Genomic DNA, 17,580 nt, shown 5'->3' with positions numbered 1-17,580 from the left:
GACATTACAATTAAAGGTATTTGATTTCCCTTTCATACGAAGCCGTTTCCATATCAACTAGTTTTGTTTGCTATTTTATCTAAGGAGCCTGCCATAAAAATGAATTCTATTGCCACATCAACCGGAAAACCCTGTATACTCGACAGGACGTATCGAAATTCGACATCATATTATTTTAATAATTGAAGAAAATGCACTTAAAACAGCCGTTTGGTTTTGTTAATTGTTTTGTTTATTGTCAATTGTTAATGTTTATCTACAACTTACATCACGCTTAATCGCTATCCGTGAAACTTCCTAACCTTATTGTATAACGTTTTTTGTCAATTCTTCTTGCACCAAACGTATGAACTTCCAAAAGTAAGCTAAGGAGTGAAAGAGAATAAAAAAAAACTTCTACATACAAGGGAGTACATTTACATGCTTTTACGAGCCTATGTTTGGTACACAAATAACTACAAATCTTTCGCCTCGATGCAAACAATTAAGAAACCATTTCGTTACACGCAAAAAGCGCCCTCCACTGTCACGGCAAAGTGCCCGAGTTTTGATTTTGCGAAGAGTGTTCTGTCTGCTCTTGCACGCCTATCATTAGCATTATTATTATCGTTATGGGCATGAAGTATGAATTGATACGATTAAAAGTTGGTGGTCGCAAACGGAAGTGGTGGACAACCGTAGATAAAGCGGCTCAAAATTTAAAGGAAAGACAACAAACAAACAAAACGGACAGCGCAACAAGGGAGAGTTGCTAAAACACGACGAAAATGAGAAACAAATTTTCCTGATCAGTCTTTGACACGCGCCTCGTAAAATACACTCCAAGACGATGAAGCTGCCGATGACGACGATGATGATGATGGTGGTGATGATGGGAAGCTTGAAATACCGATCACATGCCACAGAAGTGTTTCCTCTCACAGGGCTGACGATAGCGGATTTTTCCAACCCGCTTCAATTCCACCCACTCCATCTCCACGAGGGCCCGGTCAGCAGCACACGCTCTGTCACTCACTTTCTCCATTCGATTGGTTTTTTGTTTTCTTTTTGTATTTTCCACCGTGGTCCACTAGTCCGCTTCTTCTACGGTGCTGCTCAATGATGACCGTGAAAACTGTCTACGCTAGGGAATAGGGTCGGACGCTTTTCGAGTGGACACGCGCCTCGATTCTCCATCCGTGAGATGGATTGTGTGCGTGTGTGTGTGTATGATTGGAGATTTTGCTTCATTTTTTTTTTTTGCTTTTGCTCGAAGGAGATTGTGTTTCACTGTGCTTTCTGGAAGAACAGCTTCAGCAGCTTAATGACTGGCGCTTCAAACATTAGTGACATTCCGAACGCGATCAGGAACGAGATGACCGCATTACCGAAGAAGGCCGTGATCTGACGATAAAACATGAAGCCAAACGGGCAGAGAAAAGATTAGACCGTGAAGGGAGGGCCAGATAGTAACCGCACGTCAAAAACAATAGAATTGAAAAGCAATCAATTTTCGGAGGAAGACCGGAAAATTGTTTCCACCATTGCCACAGTGGGAGATCCAAATTTGGGAGGAATTTTGGGAGTTTTTTGTTGTTGTTTTCTTTGGTATCTGTTTTGTCCAACCAACGCTACTTACGATGATGACGTGCTGCAGGTGCATCGGAGCTTCGAGCTGGAACGAGGTAGCCATCATGACGACCGGATGGATCAGGTAGGTACAGTAGGCGAGCCGGCTCAGCGGGAAGAAACCCCGGTACGACAGCAGCCCATTGACAAAGTTCGAGTAGCCCCAGCAGCAGGACAGCGTTATCCACATCAGCGCCAAACCCCAGGCTATTTTGTGGGAGAGAAGGAACATTTTCCGGCAGGCGAATCCACAGACCCGACAAACAGAGGAGAGAAAACAAAATGAAGAAGCAGAAGATGATGGTGGTCAACAATCGATTTATGATTCTGTGTGTGTGTGTGTGTGTGTGTGTGTGTGTGTGTGTGTGTGTATGTGCTTTATTTCGGAGAACAAATGCAGAGCAATAGGCAAGTGAAGATTGGATTATTGATTTTCCCCCATGGCCGCAAAATAAATAACTTAAAATGCGTGTACTTGTCCTGCTAACCACTACGCTACTAGGAGAACAGTACTGTCCCGCTTTGTTCTTTCGTGAACAACGAAAGTTTAGGGCACGCTCCAGAAAGTTGGTTGCTATCGGCAACCGGAGGAGGAACCGCCGAGTCACTCGCCCGAACAACCGATTACTTGATTACTGCAGATGTTACACATGAATAATTCGAAAGCAGTTTAAATTAATGTGATTCCATTTCCGGGAGAGCAGCAGATATCGATCGTGGAAGTTTCGGGGAGTTTTCTCGCTGGTCCTAGCACACTGAAGTTAGAGCAAAAAAAGCGGGAAGTCAGTTGGATAGTTTTGCTGGCAAATCTTTTCGCTACGAAAAGCTCAGCTTATGAAGAACTTGCACCCGAAGAAGCATCAGTCAGTCGCTCTGACTTTTGCAACTTTTTTGCCGTGCTGAACAAACAATGGTGGCCATGGGGGCCGCACAGTCACATAGTTTTTGCCATGGAAAGAAAAATTCGCGTACAGGTTAGGGTGACTCTATTTTCTTCCTCTTCTACCGAGCGAGCAGTAAATATCAATCAAAACTTTTCCACAACCAGTGGGCAAACGATACTTGCCAAGATGACAATTCTCGCTCTAGTATACAAGAAACGAGAGATCACTACACACAGTCACAAGCAGCAGCAGAAGCGGAGGAGCATTCTTAATTAATCAACCCCCCAAAAAGGTGATCGTCGAAAAGAAAACTCCATCAAAACTAACCGCCAACGCCGGAATCGTGGTCACGTTCAATTAAGACGCTATCGAAACCGAAAAAAAAACCCAAGCGAAAAAAAATGCTAGAAAAACCAGCTAGCCACCACCCTCGGGCGAAACGGGAACTTCACAGTGAGCGCACGATGGTGGGATAGAAAAGCTCCCGGGGAAATGTGACCGGGTAATTGTTTTGTCGCTGTTTTCTCCAAACTTGACTAGCAAACGGCAGCAAGGCCAATTGTTTGTGGCGTTTTTCATATTTTTTGTTTTGTCCACTCCCCATCAACCGTCAAATGCTGAGAGGTGGTGTTCGGATGAGTGGACGCGTACGGTTCGGTTGGGCTTGTCGAAGCAAATTGAATTCTTCGCAGTACGCAACGGGGTGGGTCAATAGCCACCCGTTTGCTGAGCTTTTGTTTCGGAAATTTTGGAAATGGAAATTTATGGCAGACGATGGTATCACGGGAATCGGGACACCACCGAAACTTGAAGCAGCAACAGTACAGTGTGATAGGAAAGTGAACATTGTTCAATGCAAAGAATGAATGAGCTTTCGAAAACCCGGATAAAGTTCCCATTCCCGGTACCGGTGAGGACCCTGGCGTCACACTTCAGTGCCAAACTTGTCTGAAAGGCACTTCCAAAGCGCCCATCGTGGAAAAGGAGTGAAACTCACCCAATCCAATCCGAGCTACAATCGTCTCCAGCAGTGCAGAGCTTGGCTTTGATTAGGAAGCAAAGAAACTTTTCTATCTGCCGATCAAATCTAAGCAACCGTGACCTTTCCTTGAAGGGACGCTTAGCTGGCGCTTCATTGAACGTTCAATGAATAAATCCACACGATAGCATGATGGGAAATGTTTATCTTAACAATCCTGGCCGCTTTTAACTTTCCTGGCGCGCATAACTTTGCTAGAAAATCGATTGATATATTTACTTCCTATTTACCTACTCAATTTTGTCAGCATAAAAGTATCAAAAGGCATACAAAAGATCTCGCCCCTAAAATGTATTTGCCTTGCAAGTTTTAAGCCGCATACCAACCGACAAACGCAACCCCAGTGTAATAGCATTCCATCGCAACCATTAGGAAAATGATGGCACTGCCGAATAATGACACTCGCTTCCTAATGTCTCCATTTTTCCCACCTTCATGTCCACATACCAACCTACAAGCAGGTTTTCCAACGTCGAGTTGAGAATGAAAGTCATCTCCAAACTCTCCGATGTCTCCGGCCAAAAAACCTCAAAGCCGGTACAGAGTGATTGCCATACCTTTCCTACACTTGGCATTCATCCGAGGGGGGGGGGGATAAGATCGGAACGTTGGTTCAGACTACCACATCGGATTGGTGTAGTACGCCCCAACACAGTCCATTGCACGGAAATGGTCTCCGCTGGACAACATTTTGGCCAATCAAATCGATCGGAAACGGAACGAAGATTCACTTTTTTGTGCTGTTTGTACGTCTTCTTCGGTTGCTCGAGCGGCTTGCTTTCTTTTGCTAAAGATGATTCCCACCCCCTGTATCCTCCCCCCACATCCTCTTATTTAACCCCCTCACATCTCCCCCCCCCCCCCTCCTCTTCTCCCGTTCCATCTGCACCTACCTTGCAGCTTAATTCGATTCGAGGGATACGAAGGTGTACAATTTTGAGCAGCACTTCAATTAGCCGCTCCGGTCACTTTCCTAATGTCAGCTTCTTCGCGGGGATTTTTCGGCCTTTTTCCTTCGCTTTGTGTGTGCGTGTGTGAGGAAATCGAAAAGGAAACCCAACGCATCTAGCAGCAAATTGGAAGTTCCAATGGCAGCCGTCTGCACACTCCCTTTTTTGGCATAAAATATTGAACTTGTGAGTGAGCACTGGGTGAGAAGCAGGTAACGCCAGTAAATGAATTACTGAGGAAAATTTACCATCAACCCAAAAGTTCCCTGTGAGGGGGCCTAAAAAGCCATAAAGAAGCTAAAAAAAACCCCTCCGAACGACTGTCCACTTACTCCGGATGCACTTCTGAAGTTGAAGTTTTCGGGAGAGTTTTTTTTTTACTTTACATTTTGTTTTGCAGTACCGTTTTTGGTACAAATCAGTGTCAACAAGTTCTTCACTTTCATGTCCACTAATCTTGACGCACTGGAGAGAGAGAGAGTCGACGTTTCGGCTACGAACTAAAAAATCGGAAAACCAGAAAGGTCTAATACCGAGGAAGCGCATTCCGTACCGGCCAGAAAGTAATTTCTAGTTTCTGTACCGAACATTTGCTTCTTCCCTTCGCTGTTTCCCTATCCCACCCCGCTCCGATCTGTGGTGCGTTTGAAGTGCAAATTATCATCATTTGTATCGCCACTCGAATCCACCTGGCTCTACCACGCGGGGAGGCGCTTCCGAGTTGCTTGACTCGTTTCGGATGAACCTACACAATCCAAAGATGGTGGAAGGTGGAGTAATGAGCTTCTCAACTCGACAAAGTGTCTGGTACGATTTTGGCATCCAATAGATCCAACTCTTTCGCGCCCCGTGCATGGACACGACATTTGCCGGGGAAACATTTGCATTTCAATAGCAAAACGTGGAGCAAAGTTCCATTAGAACGGCTCGGCTGAACCGTAGCTGCCGGAATGTAACACCACTACAATGTGCACGTTTCCTGCTCGCAAAGCTTTCACCTGCTCTGGGTGGTCTTGTGAAGTTAGTTCTCCATCATCACGAATCTGTTTGACATACATCTCCCAGGACGTGTCGGAGGTTGTGCAGCACAGGATAGCTCGCATTGTTGCCGCGAGAACAATTGCAACTGCACTATCGCTACGTTGTCGCTAATTACGTTAAGCAAAGCAACGTGAATGTTCATTAGCAAATGCTTATGGAAGGAACCTACCTACCTACAATGTTAACATCTCTGAACCTGACACTGCTTAACATTATGACAACTGGATGTCATTAAATTAATGCTCGAACGGTACACACGTACAGGCGTGCGTTCATCGGAATCGTGAACATCTCCAACTGCCACTAAAAAACCCCACACTTACAGCTCATTTGTTAATACATCATGCTTCAAGGGTGGGTATGGTTTTGCGAAAACACTCAACACATTTGTTCAATCAACGGTGAAATGGTATGGGAAGACCATACAGACCATTACACGGTTTTGATTTGTTGACATGATGATGTTTAAAAAAATACACCCAAAAAGGGCACAAACTGAAGTTCCAATCACAACTGCTCATTGCGTATTCATTTTAAATAAATAATCAACAATCATATCGATCCGTCCGATTTTGCGCGCCAAAAAAAATCAAGAAAGAATTATTGCATATTGGAAATTAATCACGCTGGAAAATTGCCCATTCTTTTCATCGTAATAAAATGCAATTATTATGATTTAATGGCTAATTTTGCCCCCGGGTTCCGTTTATATTTGTTCGATGTTTTCATTACTTCGGCAAAATTATTGGCGGTGCGAAATTGTTACGATTAAACGGTATGACATCGATGATAATTGCTTTTAGAGAATCAATGGGTTTTAAGTTCGCTTTAGGCGTATCAGCCTTCACTTTACACGCTCAAAATACAACACATACATACTTAAAGCAGTAAAATATTGTGAAAAGTAAGCGATTAAAACAATTGATGCATACTTTCAGGCGTCGTAAAGCCGACGCACAGTCTAGTGGAATTGCTCCATGATTAAACACAGCTTATTACTGTTTAAACATGACGTCCGAGGCTGATCTTTCCAGAATTCACACACACTTCACCAATATAGTGTTCACAATGCCAAGGGATCAGGGCTGTCAAGCCATTCATGTTTCGAGTACGTACGTCTTTAGTCCTCCAAAATGGCGATCAATAATTAATGTAAATAACGTATGCATTTAAAAAGCTGTCTGATGTTATCGATTTTTAATTCGATGACCCTAGTGATACTAGCAACCCACCATTTGCCAATAGTCTTTATATCTAGTTTTTTATTTGACTAGATGGCTCCAAAACAGTCAAGGAACTTCAATTCTAATTGTGTTCGTGTCATGTGTTACCCTGAGCGAAAATTTCGTAATATTGAGGCATGTCCTGACGACCGATTGAATTCTCTTCGAGTTTTTTACGAGACTTCAACATCTAATAAGAGACACATTCTGGCCAGTAAAAGGTGTTCTAAGACCTATAGTGTAATTGATGAGAAAAAAATAGACTTCACCATCTAGAATCCTGAAGTCAAAGATCCGTTTAAACGGTAAAGAATATGGCGGAAAAGGTGGACATCGCTAGGCAAAACTCGTCGTTCATGTTTGAGAATTCATGTTGTTCAAGTCATCCAGATGACAATCACTCAAATTGATTCACTCAAATTACTTGAAATTTAATCACACAAATGAGCACCGAACGACGCCTGTGAAAAATATGTTTTTCATCCTGATTTTGAAAACGTTGAGCGACTAGAGTGTAGTGTTGTGATTATGGGTTATTACCAGGATTCGTTTATCGCCATCTCTTCTCAACTTACCCGTGTGTCCAACGCTCACATACCAAGCCGTCCAATGTACGCTCAGCTCTCCGTTCCAAACGCCAAAGATGAGCGCAATCAATATACCCGTAGAAATGGTCCACAGCAGCAGTCTCAGCGGTGGTACGATCCTCGGTGCATTCGGACGACGGTGCAATATGTAACCCGTTATCATACCTGTCACATGCAGTAAAGCAAAAAAAATCACATTTCATTGTCATCAAGAGAAATGAAGTCGTAAATCCCGACACACTTACCGACGATGTACGGTCCAATACGTTGCCACGGCTTATCGTACAGAATGTCGAATGATTCGAACGGATCGGCCACCTTGTACGTGTAGCGATAGTGCAGCGAAAAGTAGATCGACAGTAGCCACGAACCGCCCAAACACAGGAACACCAGCCCAACGGCAAGGCGAAAATTTCTATCCCAAACGATCGTACACGGGCCACATACGGACGGGAACAGCCAAAGAAGCCAAAAAAAAAAGGAGACAAAAATAGGTTCGGTCAATCATCAAGTGCACGCCAAGGGTGTTGTTGGGTTTGAAAAGTGGAGCACCGGTCGGTGGAATAGAAGCTGTCCAGCGCTGTTCCAAAAATAGTCACAAAACATTGCAACGAACGGGACCAACGGCACCAACATTCCGGTGTGAGATGCTGTGGAACGGGGTTCACCTTACCTGGAGGATATCATGAGCAGCACGATCGCAATAACGTAGAACTGCATATCGTTCGCCAGATACCAGGACCAGATCATACACATCTCAGTGAACGGGAACCAGTTGTTGACGTAGAGAATGTTGCGCCACCAGAACCGATCGCACGTAATGTGATCGATGATGCCGGGCGTGAATACGGATCGATCGTATGTCCACCTGTCCAGGGGAAAGAAAAAGGAAACACCAATTTAAATGTATTCATCCCAGTCAGCTGGCTCGAGGCCCCTTTTCATTTCTCAAGATTGTGCATATCCACGCTATCTGGAGCGTGGAGGATGATCAAGATGTTGACCCACTGCCAGCCAAGAGGATTAAGACATTTTTTGGGCTGTTGGGCATTATAAGGGATCGTTATTAACATGACAAAACGGATGCACCAGAAGGAAAGAAGGCAGGGACAGGGGGACCAAACCTACTTTAGGATGATTTCGTTCGTCACTATCGTAAACCAGTAGACAGGAGTTAGCCGCAGGTAACGGTATAAGATCGAAAGGCCAACTTTACGCGACGCTCCGCCGAGTGTTGCATCCCGGTTTGCCGGAGACTCTCGATTGCCGGTGGTAACGGAACCATTGGATACCTCGGCTGGCACTGTTTTGGTGGCCGGTTGGCCCGATTTGGTCACCGACTTCATATACAGGTACACGATCAATAGCCCACTGATGAAAAAGAACGTATCGACCGAGAAGGTGGCGTTGCCGACGAGCTGATACAGGAAGGAACGTTCCGCAATCTTGCGTCCGAACTGGAATGATATCAAAGGCGGCACGATGCAATTAGCAGAGAGCGCTTAGACGATAATAAAGCACGGGATTATGTACGAAATCCTTACCCGATTTTCGGACACGGCAAACAGCTGCAGATACGTGTGGACAAGCACAGTCCAGAGTAGGGAGTACAGCCGCAGTCCATGTACACACGTCAGCGAATCCTAAGTCACAGTGCGAGAGGAAGAAATTTAATTTAATGGTTAACTTCGAAAAGGGACAGGATAGGAATGTTGGAACCGCTTTTCAATCGATTACAGAATACGGAGCCCACACTGCCTCGGCTATCAGATAGCGCCCAAGGGAGTCATTTATATTCGAAAGTAACGATTCATTCTGGTGATGTGGTGGTGGTACTACATTCGATTGATTGCTTTTTCGGGTGAAACAAAATGGTTTTTATCGAAATAGACCATCATCAGCATCGACCATCCACATCACCGATCCGTCCGGGTACAGCTGCCAGAAGAACGCAGCCGCTATGCAAATGTGGAAGGAAAGTGAGATCAGAGTGTAAACCGTTTGCTGTCCGCACCCGTCCGCACAGGCAAGCACGGGGCAGCATGGGTCAGAATTAATGACCATCCCGGCCCGGGCAAGAAGGTTGTGGACGCAATCACGCAAATCAAACACTGAACTCAATGTTTACCGGGGCACGAATGTAAAGTTTACATTATACTAATCCCTGAGAATGGTTCTCCACAGTTGCTCATCTCATTCACTGCCCGATGTCTCGATCTAGATGCTAACGTCAATAAGAATGCATTGACCGGATTTGCGGAGCACTTGGACGGTTCGATTATCCATCACTCACCATAGCACAACGACCACAAACAATGGAAGCATTTGGCCATTTTCATTTTTTTTCAACGTCTGTTCAGTCCTTAATGGAATTAGCATTCACCGAATCACATACTGTCCGCAGGCCACGGAGCCTTAAGACCGGTGCTTTCTTCTTCGTGCGCAACGAACAATTTGGTCCCCTTTGGGTATTCGTAAGGTGGCCAATCTTTGCCGTTGGTTGGTTTTTTATTTACGGTTGTACGGAGTGCATGCAATCGATAGCTAGATTTTCCTCCCATTTTATCCCATTTCGAATGATGGAAGTTCTCTTCCTCTTACCTCTCCGGCACGTTCCACCGACAGGATTGAGGCAGCATTCGGCCTCACATCGAAGCAGGCCAGGATGTCGTGCAGTGAGACTGGAAAATGGAGGGAGAAGATAGGTATGAAATATGCAACGGTAAGTAACGGAAGCGCGTCCTGGAAGCGTATGCGATGCCCTAGGTAGGTTCATTGTAACGTTTTGCCGCAAGGTGAAAAGGTAAGTCAGTGGGACAATTACAGTAATGGTCGTTTGATTGCGAGAGGTAGAAGCTGGAGCGAGTCTATCATTTTTGATGATATTTCAATGATGCTGTTATGATCTAGTCACTTCCAATTCTTCCTAGAGCGCTACTCTTTGTACGTAAGATATCGTGAGAGTTAGATTTAAGTTAAAAAAGTACTTACAACTTCTAACATCCTCATTCATGTATAAATTTTAAAATCATAATATATGGGACCTACAATTTGGGTGCTTCAACACCAATTGCTTGCACTAACTACGCGACGATAGAAAATAGTCGCACTAATTTTAGAAAACATACTCAGTCGAATTCTGGAAATTATTAACTTAAACGGCTTTTAAAAAAATATTTCAAACTAAATTCAGCAGCTCACACTTCCATCACTGTATTCCCATGCTCTTACGCACAATCCAGCTCGTTCGATTCATATAGCAGCACTTACAGCGTGTTTCCTTGCGCTCCTTGCCCGCGTACAGCCCATCCGCGGCCGGAGCCTGCTGCCCATTACCACCGCCCGACACATTGTTGTTACTTTCCACATTGATTTTGTGCATCTCGAGCGCATCACCCATCCGACCACCGTCACCCACACCATGCTCCCGCTTGATGTGATGCCCATCGACCCCTACCCTCGACGGGTCGAGCACCTTCTTCGACCATCCTCCTCTGGTCTTGGGTTTCGTCGACCCTTCCGTACTGGTGCCGCAGGATGCGTACGCTATGACCGCGCTCAGCACCGTCAGGACCGTGCTGAAAATAGGCAACTTAATTATTAATGAAATTTATTACTCCTTTAGTACCGCTTTCTCGCCCGATCACCGCTGCCTCCGGGCCTTCGGGAGGGTCTACAGAGACACTGAATCCCTGCGGCAAACACCGGTCCCAGGCAGGATGCTCCCGCGGCACGATATTAATAGACATTGAAAGCGGAAAACAAAATAATAGAACAACGTACAACAGTGCAAACACTTTCGGGTCGCTCCACAGATTGTAGCTACCGGGGACGGGTCGCACATGCAGGACCGTGAGCGCACTGGCCCGAGTCCCGTTGGGCAGCGGTGTGGACGCAACCACCACGTTCAGCGTGCTATTGTTTAGCAGATTCAACGCCGGATCACTGCGCAGCAGCTCGGTGATGTCATCTATCGTGCAGGACTTGGGCAAACATTGTCCCAGCAGGATCGAGCTGGACTGAAACGAGAAGGGGAGAACACAGTTTTGCACACGGTTTCCTATAAAAAGCTGCTGGATGGATCGGATGGTTTACCTGTGTGGAGAGCAATCGTTCCAGCTGGACGGATATTTTAGCGACGAAAAATCGCATCTCAAGCTGCCGTGCTCCCGGTGGCATCGGGGTGAGGCGTAGTACACGATTCACCTCGTCGCAGAACGTCAGCGAACCCATCCAGAACTCGTTGCCAAAAAAGTACTGACCACCGTACCGGCCACTAGAATCGCTAGCTGTGTTGAAGAAGAAGGAGCCAAATGAAGCTTCATTAATATCGTGTTTTATAAATCTTAATAAAAAATCGAAAAATCCTCCACAGATTCGCAAAACAATAAATTACTGAACTAAACCATCTAAAAACTAAAATTTGTCTAGCTTCATCATTATTACGGTTGAGTTTTCATTAGCACCTTATCTTCAATAAAACAATCACACTCGTTAAAACTAATATAAAACTTCATTAAATACCGTCTGTGATCAACCAAGCAAACTCGACCTCCCTTATCAAACTCGAGTGCTCGAGAACAATCGTTTAAGCTGTCATTTGCACTACCCAAGCTCCACTGTACCGTTTAACGATCTCGTCCGAAAAGCTCACAACCATATACCACCAACCCATCCAGATGGAGTGCGAAGCAAAGCGGTTGAAATAGGAAAGCGCGAGTTTTCATCACTTTCATCCATCGATCACTAATTTAATATTGCACCTCGTTCATTGTGTGTGTGTTGCGGTAAATTATTATTTAGCAATTAACACCTATCACAGCCCAGACACGTTATCACAAATTATTATCATGTTGTTTATGAGGGGGAAAACAAATATTGGCATCAGCTTCGAAGCTTAACGCCCGCCGTTGCAAACACCGCGCTGCCGAAGCGTTAAAACAACCGTTCAACTAATTGATGTTCGACCATAATTTCGCTCACGCGCACAGTACCGTTCTAAGCGTTGCTGCATTTTTTTTGTTTGTTAGTGCATTCACACACTGCCCATTGTCCGGAGGGCAGCAGATAATTGCACAAGTAGGTCCGAACATGTTCTATTAATGCTGCGGCACTAAAAAAGGGCATCATGTCAGATCGCGACGCCCAATCTAACCGTACAACCTAGCCCGAAAAAAATGGGTAGTAAGGGCGCTGCAAGACATCGTGCCAATTTGGTGCCAAGCAGCACCTAAAAGCATATGCTTCGGATAAATAGCGCAACACCCTTAGAGGAGCCGTCAGAACTTTGAGCAAGCACCGACACCTCAGCGTCAGTCGGAACGGTCCGATTTAAAGAGCAGAAAGCAAAGCAACAGAACAGAGAGAGTAGCGAAACAAAGTGCGTACAAATGAAGCCACCGGTGCGTAACTGTGTACCAATTATTACCGCTTTGAAACGCGAAAAAAGGAGCTGAAAAAAAACACTCCCCAACAGACGACTACTGGGGAAAAACTGTGCATACGAAGGTGCTGAAAGGTGTGCATTACCTCATCATCACATGCGACTTTAGGAGGCAGCACACACGGAACAATACACCGTACCGGGCGAGTCACGAAACGCACACAAAAACAAAAAGAAAAACTGTGAAAAACGTTACTGGCCCTTGGGGTCTGAGCGTTCAGAATGTTCAGAATTTTTCGCGCCATGCACACACACACGCACCAAAAAAGAGGTAGCATCAATCGACCAATTTTACATCCCGATCAATCGCGGCCTAATTGGACGGTACCACCAACCTACCAACACCGGCACTTATGGGTCGTTTCGGCACAAGACAAAATGCGCTGATGCTTTCTCATTAGACCAAGCCGATGTTGTTACCGCTAAGCGTTGGGTTTTGGGTAGAGTTTTTTTGTTGACCATGGTTCTTTCTTCTAGGCCGATGCCGGGTGCATAGTAGACAGCCCCGTTACACCGCTAATCTCCATGTCCATGAAGTTCGAGGTCGGGTTGAAAAACCAAACAAAAAAAAAAGAACAATCCCGCAAACAAGCAAGTTTTCTTTTAATTGTACTGAGAGAGGGTGCTGCGGCTTTGAATTAGATTTGTACGCCGAAACACAGACACGTACAGAGAATTCAATTGTGGAAAATAATTTGAAGTGAATTCAATGAGACGAGACGTGTTACAGGCGCAGTTAAATAAAAAAAAACTTCTGAATGATAGTGTTGCACAACGAAAAACCAGCACATCACTGACGCAAATTAAATAAGGAAAGAAAAGCCATAAGCTGAATAAAAAATATGCTCCCTTTAATTTCTCACTAATAACTTCCAGGATTTTATCCGCGAAAGAACAGTCTTTTTTTGTCCCCCGTTTGCGTTTATACCCTTTTTGATTATTAACCGTGATTGAAAGAAGAAAAAATAAATCATGCACTGCCTGACCTACTTGGTAAGTAATTGATCTTTTTTTTTTTTGTCCCAAAGTTATGGGCATTATAAGCCGGTCATGCTTCATGATTCAGCAAAGATTGTCCATCCGCGAGAAAGGAACACACACGTACACACAATCACAAATCTGCTCGCACACCGTTTTGTAACGTTAATGTAACAAAACATAATAAAGTGTACGATCATGGTGTTTAATATGATTTGCATTTTTGCAATTATGTTTCCCTGATTAATAAACCATTTTGCAACCAACATTGCTTTTGTATTAAAACCTTCTGTTAAGCTTCGTACTTGGTTTGCGTCTAATGGCGACACAACTGGAGAAAATAAATGTGCAAATAATGAACGTCTATTGATGAAAAATTCAAGGAATCTGGTCAGAATCAGCATTATATGACTAAAGGTTTCGGCCTCTCACTTCTCGCTTTCTATGACTTGATTTTATCGCAGTTTAAGGCGGTCTGGATAGGATTTGAACCCTGGTCTTGTTGTGTAAAAAAGGGCGCCGTTATTGTTTCAGCCAACGGATCGCTTCGGAATAGATAATAGAGTGCGATATTTGAAAAAAACTTGTAATATTCATTTAAATTTAACTTAACTAAACGCTCAAAGGTTATAAAATAGAACTGCTAACTTTTTCATAAAACCATCGGGCAACATTTGAAGTGTATCTTAAATATAAAATTTTGCTTTGCGTCAGTTTGGTCTTTCCTAAACCAAAGAAAGGATAAATTAACTTTCCAATGCATTGAAAAGAAAATTAAATGAAAACTTTCTTCTTAAACCTATTTTTCCAACAGATTTTTTTTTTATTCATAAAGAACGGCCTGGCCGTATTGCTTTTTCCAACAGATTACAACACCAACAAATGTACATTTTCAGCATTCAAGCTGGTAGCTTTACGAGCTACCATTAATTAGAACAAACCATCCTTCGCTCATTGTTAATGCATCATCGATCATTTCTCATTTAGTTTCCCGTTTCTGCCAACACACTGCTCTAAGACATCGCATCTTCAAAGGACCCACCCAAAACCGGGGGTGGGAGGCTTGAACCACCAAAAAGAGAAGGAAAAGAGCGGTGGAAGCCCATAATTACTCATACCATAATTAGCCCGTTTTTGCTTCATTCTTCTGCTGCACAGGCGCCTTTTCAATCTCGTACAACCACACATCCTGTAAAGCAGAGTTGACTGATCGAGTCCCATTTTGTGTGATTCAAAATAATTTATTTTGCAATAGATCGCTCACACGTATGACAGCAATACGCACACGTTGATAAATAACGCCATCGTTGAAATAGGTGGAGGGAGTTTCCATCGAGACTTCGCCAGCCACCTACTATAGACAAGCTGTCTCGATCAATCAAACTGCCCTTTTGCGCACCGCGCCCGTTTCTATGCGGAGGCTAAACATAATAAATTGACCGCATAATATGGCGCACCGTAGGAGGCCCACTTCAGAGTGCTTGAGCGGAGCCCTTCAAACACGCTCGAGCGATGGGATTATGAGATGTGCAAAATGAATGGTGTGGCAACAAGCAGCTAACATATGTTCAACCATGATCAATGTTTAACGGCATTCAAAGGAACAACTGTCCTGAAGGAGTGCTGTCACTAGGGTTTTCTTCTTTGAAAAGATTCTCTGGATAAATCTATTGCTGAAATTTCAATTGTTGCAACCTTCAACAACGGGCTGGGAAAATCCCGATTGCATAACTATTCCTCCAGCCGACGACCACTTCAGACTTACCCTTTAACGCCCAGCCACGCTGTCGACGCAGATCGCGCAGGTACAGACCAATATGGCCCGCACACTGCTCACCAACACGGCCCTTCAGCTCGAGGATATTCCAGTTACCGTGATCGAACAGACTGGTGAACAGCTGGAACAAGGTTTCCTCGGTAAGTCCCAGCAGCTCGGCACGGCGTTCGATCAGGGCTGCCGTATTACCGGGCGCATACGCCACCGATTCCGCCGACGAGGAGGACCACGATGCATCGGCATGATGCACTACCGATCGACCCACGGACCGGTTTGTGTGTGACTTTCGGGGCAGTGTGCCTCCCGCTTCCGGATGCGATATTTTCGCCTTCCGTTTCGGCACTCGGAACACATTGTCCGTGTATTTGTAGACGGGTGGCAGTCCTCCGCCTCCGGTACGTACCGAGGACGTTTCGTAGTTGGGCAGTGCCAGATCGGCCTGGTTCGGGTCGAGCCGATCGAGTACGGCGGAAACGGATTCTCGATGATTTACCCGCTCATTTCCATGGAGACGGGCTGTAGCTTTCCTATCATCTGATGTCGCCGAGGCCGATGTTGGCGATTGCGTGTGGTACGTTGCGTAAGTGTGCCTACCACCTAACGCGGGACCATTCGTGCCCGGAAATGATGGCAAACGCTCAGCATCCACCGAGCCCGTACCCTCCTGGGCACATTTCGCTAGCTGCAACTGCACCACCAACAACAACAACGATACACTGCACCAGCTCGCCAGCACCGAGATACGACGTTCACGTAATCGTGCGATCCGGATTGGTACGGTCAACATTGCACGGCACGGTATGAAGTTGTGGAAAGGAAATGCACCACCACCACCACCACACGTGTTACAGAACGGCACACTAGACGAACTGGTTCCATTCACTGTTGATTCCCGATCGAACTAGCTACCTCGAGACTTCAGCTATTACGGAACACTAAGAAAATAACTTAAAACAATTGTAGGGTCACTTATGGGCGATACTCCCGAACTTTGAAGGACGTTCCTTTTCCCAGAAGGATAACTTAACACGCGCGTATTCTATTCACGGTCCACACTGGCTCACTCTGGTGCATCCAAACCATCACCCGATTGCGCAGAGCAAAATATCGATACACGGCACCGTTCACCATCTGGCCCGGAGTATAGCACTGACACCGTCCGCCTGATGTCCTGTTCGAGTGAAAGTGATTCCAAGACTGCAGGCACCAGCTGCAAACTGCAGTTGATGACCGGGATCAAAGCTCGGTACTCGATACTAATGGCGATGGTGGTGGTAGTTGCCGTCGTTTAATGCTGCAACTGTTAGGCCTTGCTTGCACGGCACCTTGTTTACCTGGCTTACCGTCGGTGGCTTACGTCTTGGCGGTTTGTTTTTTTTTCTTCAGTGACGACTTTTTTACGATTTTGACTGCAGCTTAGTTGAAACCAAGACTTCTGCTACTGCACTACTGGGGCAGCCTACCTTGGCAACCGGTGCGTGTTTTGGTGGGCACGAGCGATTCGTGTCGAGGTGCAATTGCATTTTTGCCTGCATAGCGTCTACTCTAAGTGCAGCGAAGATGCCCAATCCACGAAAGGGAGAGGACCATAGTGTAAGCTTACCCACTACCCGATGATCTAACACCGGTTTCGGTTTGCCATTGCTATGGGCCGCTAGGTTAGAGTGGGAATGTTTGTTGACCCTTTGGGAAAGGGAACTTAGACGGAACCGTAGACGAAAAGATAGCTAGGTACGTTTGTTTGCACGAAAGAAAGTATGCAAATCTTACAAGGCTACTAATGGGTGAAGATTTTAAACCCGGATTTTAATCATTTGATGCAAGACATACGCACACGTGACACAGCAGCTAATTGGACGAGTGTGTGACTAGCAAGCCGGAAGTACGAGTCGCTGCGAAAAATCAGATAAGAAAGATATTTTCACATCAACTCTCGTCTTAGCTACCGGGTTAATCACAACATCTTTCAAAACAAGCTCTACCAACCGTTCCATTCCAATGTCATAAGCGATCGTGTGGAAATAAAATCTAGTTTTGATTTGAAGCATAA

At 45.1% G+C, this 17,580-nt stretch overlaps 1 protein-coding gene across 2 annotated transcripts; it reads right to left on the bottom strand.

Moving 5' to 3' along the window:
- Positions 1 to 50: 50 nt before the first annotated feature.
- On the bottom strand, positions 51 to 17,222 carry LOC118503385 (nose resistant to fluoxetine protein 6). 2 transcript variants are annotated; one of them, XM_036036586.1, is made up of 12 exons: positions 15,519 to 17,222; positions 11,428 to 11,621; positions 11,116 to 11,351; positions 10,603 to 10,910; positions 9,934 to 10,013; positions 8,877 to 8,975; positions 8,461 to 8,789; positions 8,006 to 8,200; positions 7,578 to 7,747; positions 7,321 to 7,497; positions 1,619 to 1,815; positions 51 to 1,383 (listed from the first exon to the last, which is right to left on the bottom strand). In XM_036036586.1, exons 1-12 carry the CDS (start codon positions 16,315 to 16,317, stop codon positions 1,267 to 1,269), a joined length of 2,901 nt encoding a protein of 966 aa, XP_035892479.1. In that variant the 5' UTR covers positions 16,318 to 17,222; the 3' UTR covers positions 51 to 1,266. The 2 variants fall into 2 exon arrangements, with proteins under 2 accessions (XP_035892479.1, XP_035892480.1); XM_036036587.1 differs by lacking the exon at positions 15,519 to 17,222 and adding an exon at positions 11,857 to 11,905.
- Between the last annotated feature and the right edge of the window lie 358 nt (positions 17,223 to 17,580).

Source organism: Anopheles stephensi, chromosome 2 (genome assembly GCF_013141755.1).
Source record: "Anopheles stephensi strain Indian chromosome 2, UCI_ANSTEP_V1.0, whole genome shotgun sequence".
Classification (NCBI taxonomy): Eukaryota; Metazoa; Arthropoda; class Insecta; order Diptera; family Culicidae; genus Anopheles; species Anopheles stephensi.
The sequence above is the reverse complement of the archived record's forward strand: the minus strand, read 5'-3'. Positions and strand labels throughout refer to the sequence as shown.

Coding starts and splice junctions, on each gene's coding strand:
- LOC118503385 (XM_036036586.1), bottom strand. CDS start 16,317: ATGTTGACCGTACCAATCCGGATCGCACGATTACGTGAACGTCGTATC. Junction 11,352..11,427: donor AACGATTGCTCTCCACACAG/GTAAACCATCCG, acceptor TTCTCGTTTCAG/TCCAGCTCGATCCTGCTGGG. Junction 8,976..9,933: donor CGGTGGAACGTGCCGGAGAG/GTAAGAGGAAGA, acceptor ACTGTGACTTAG/GATTCGCTGACGTGTGTACA.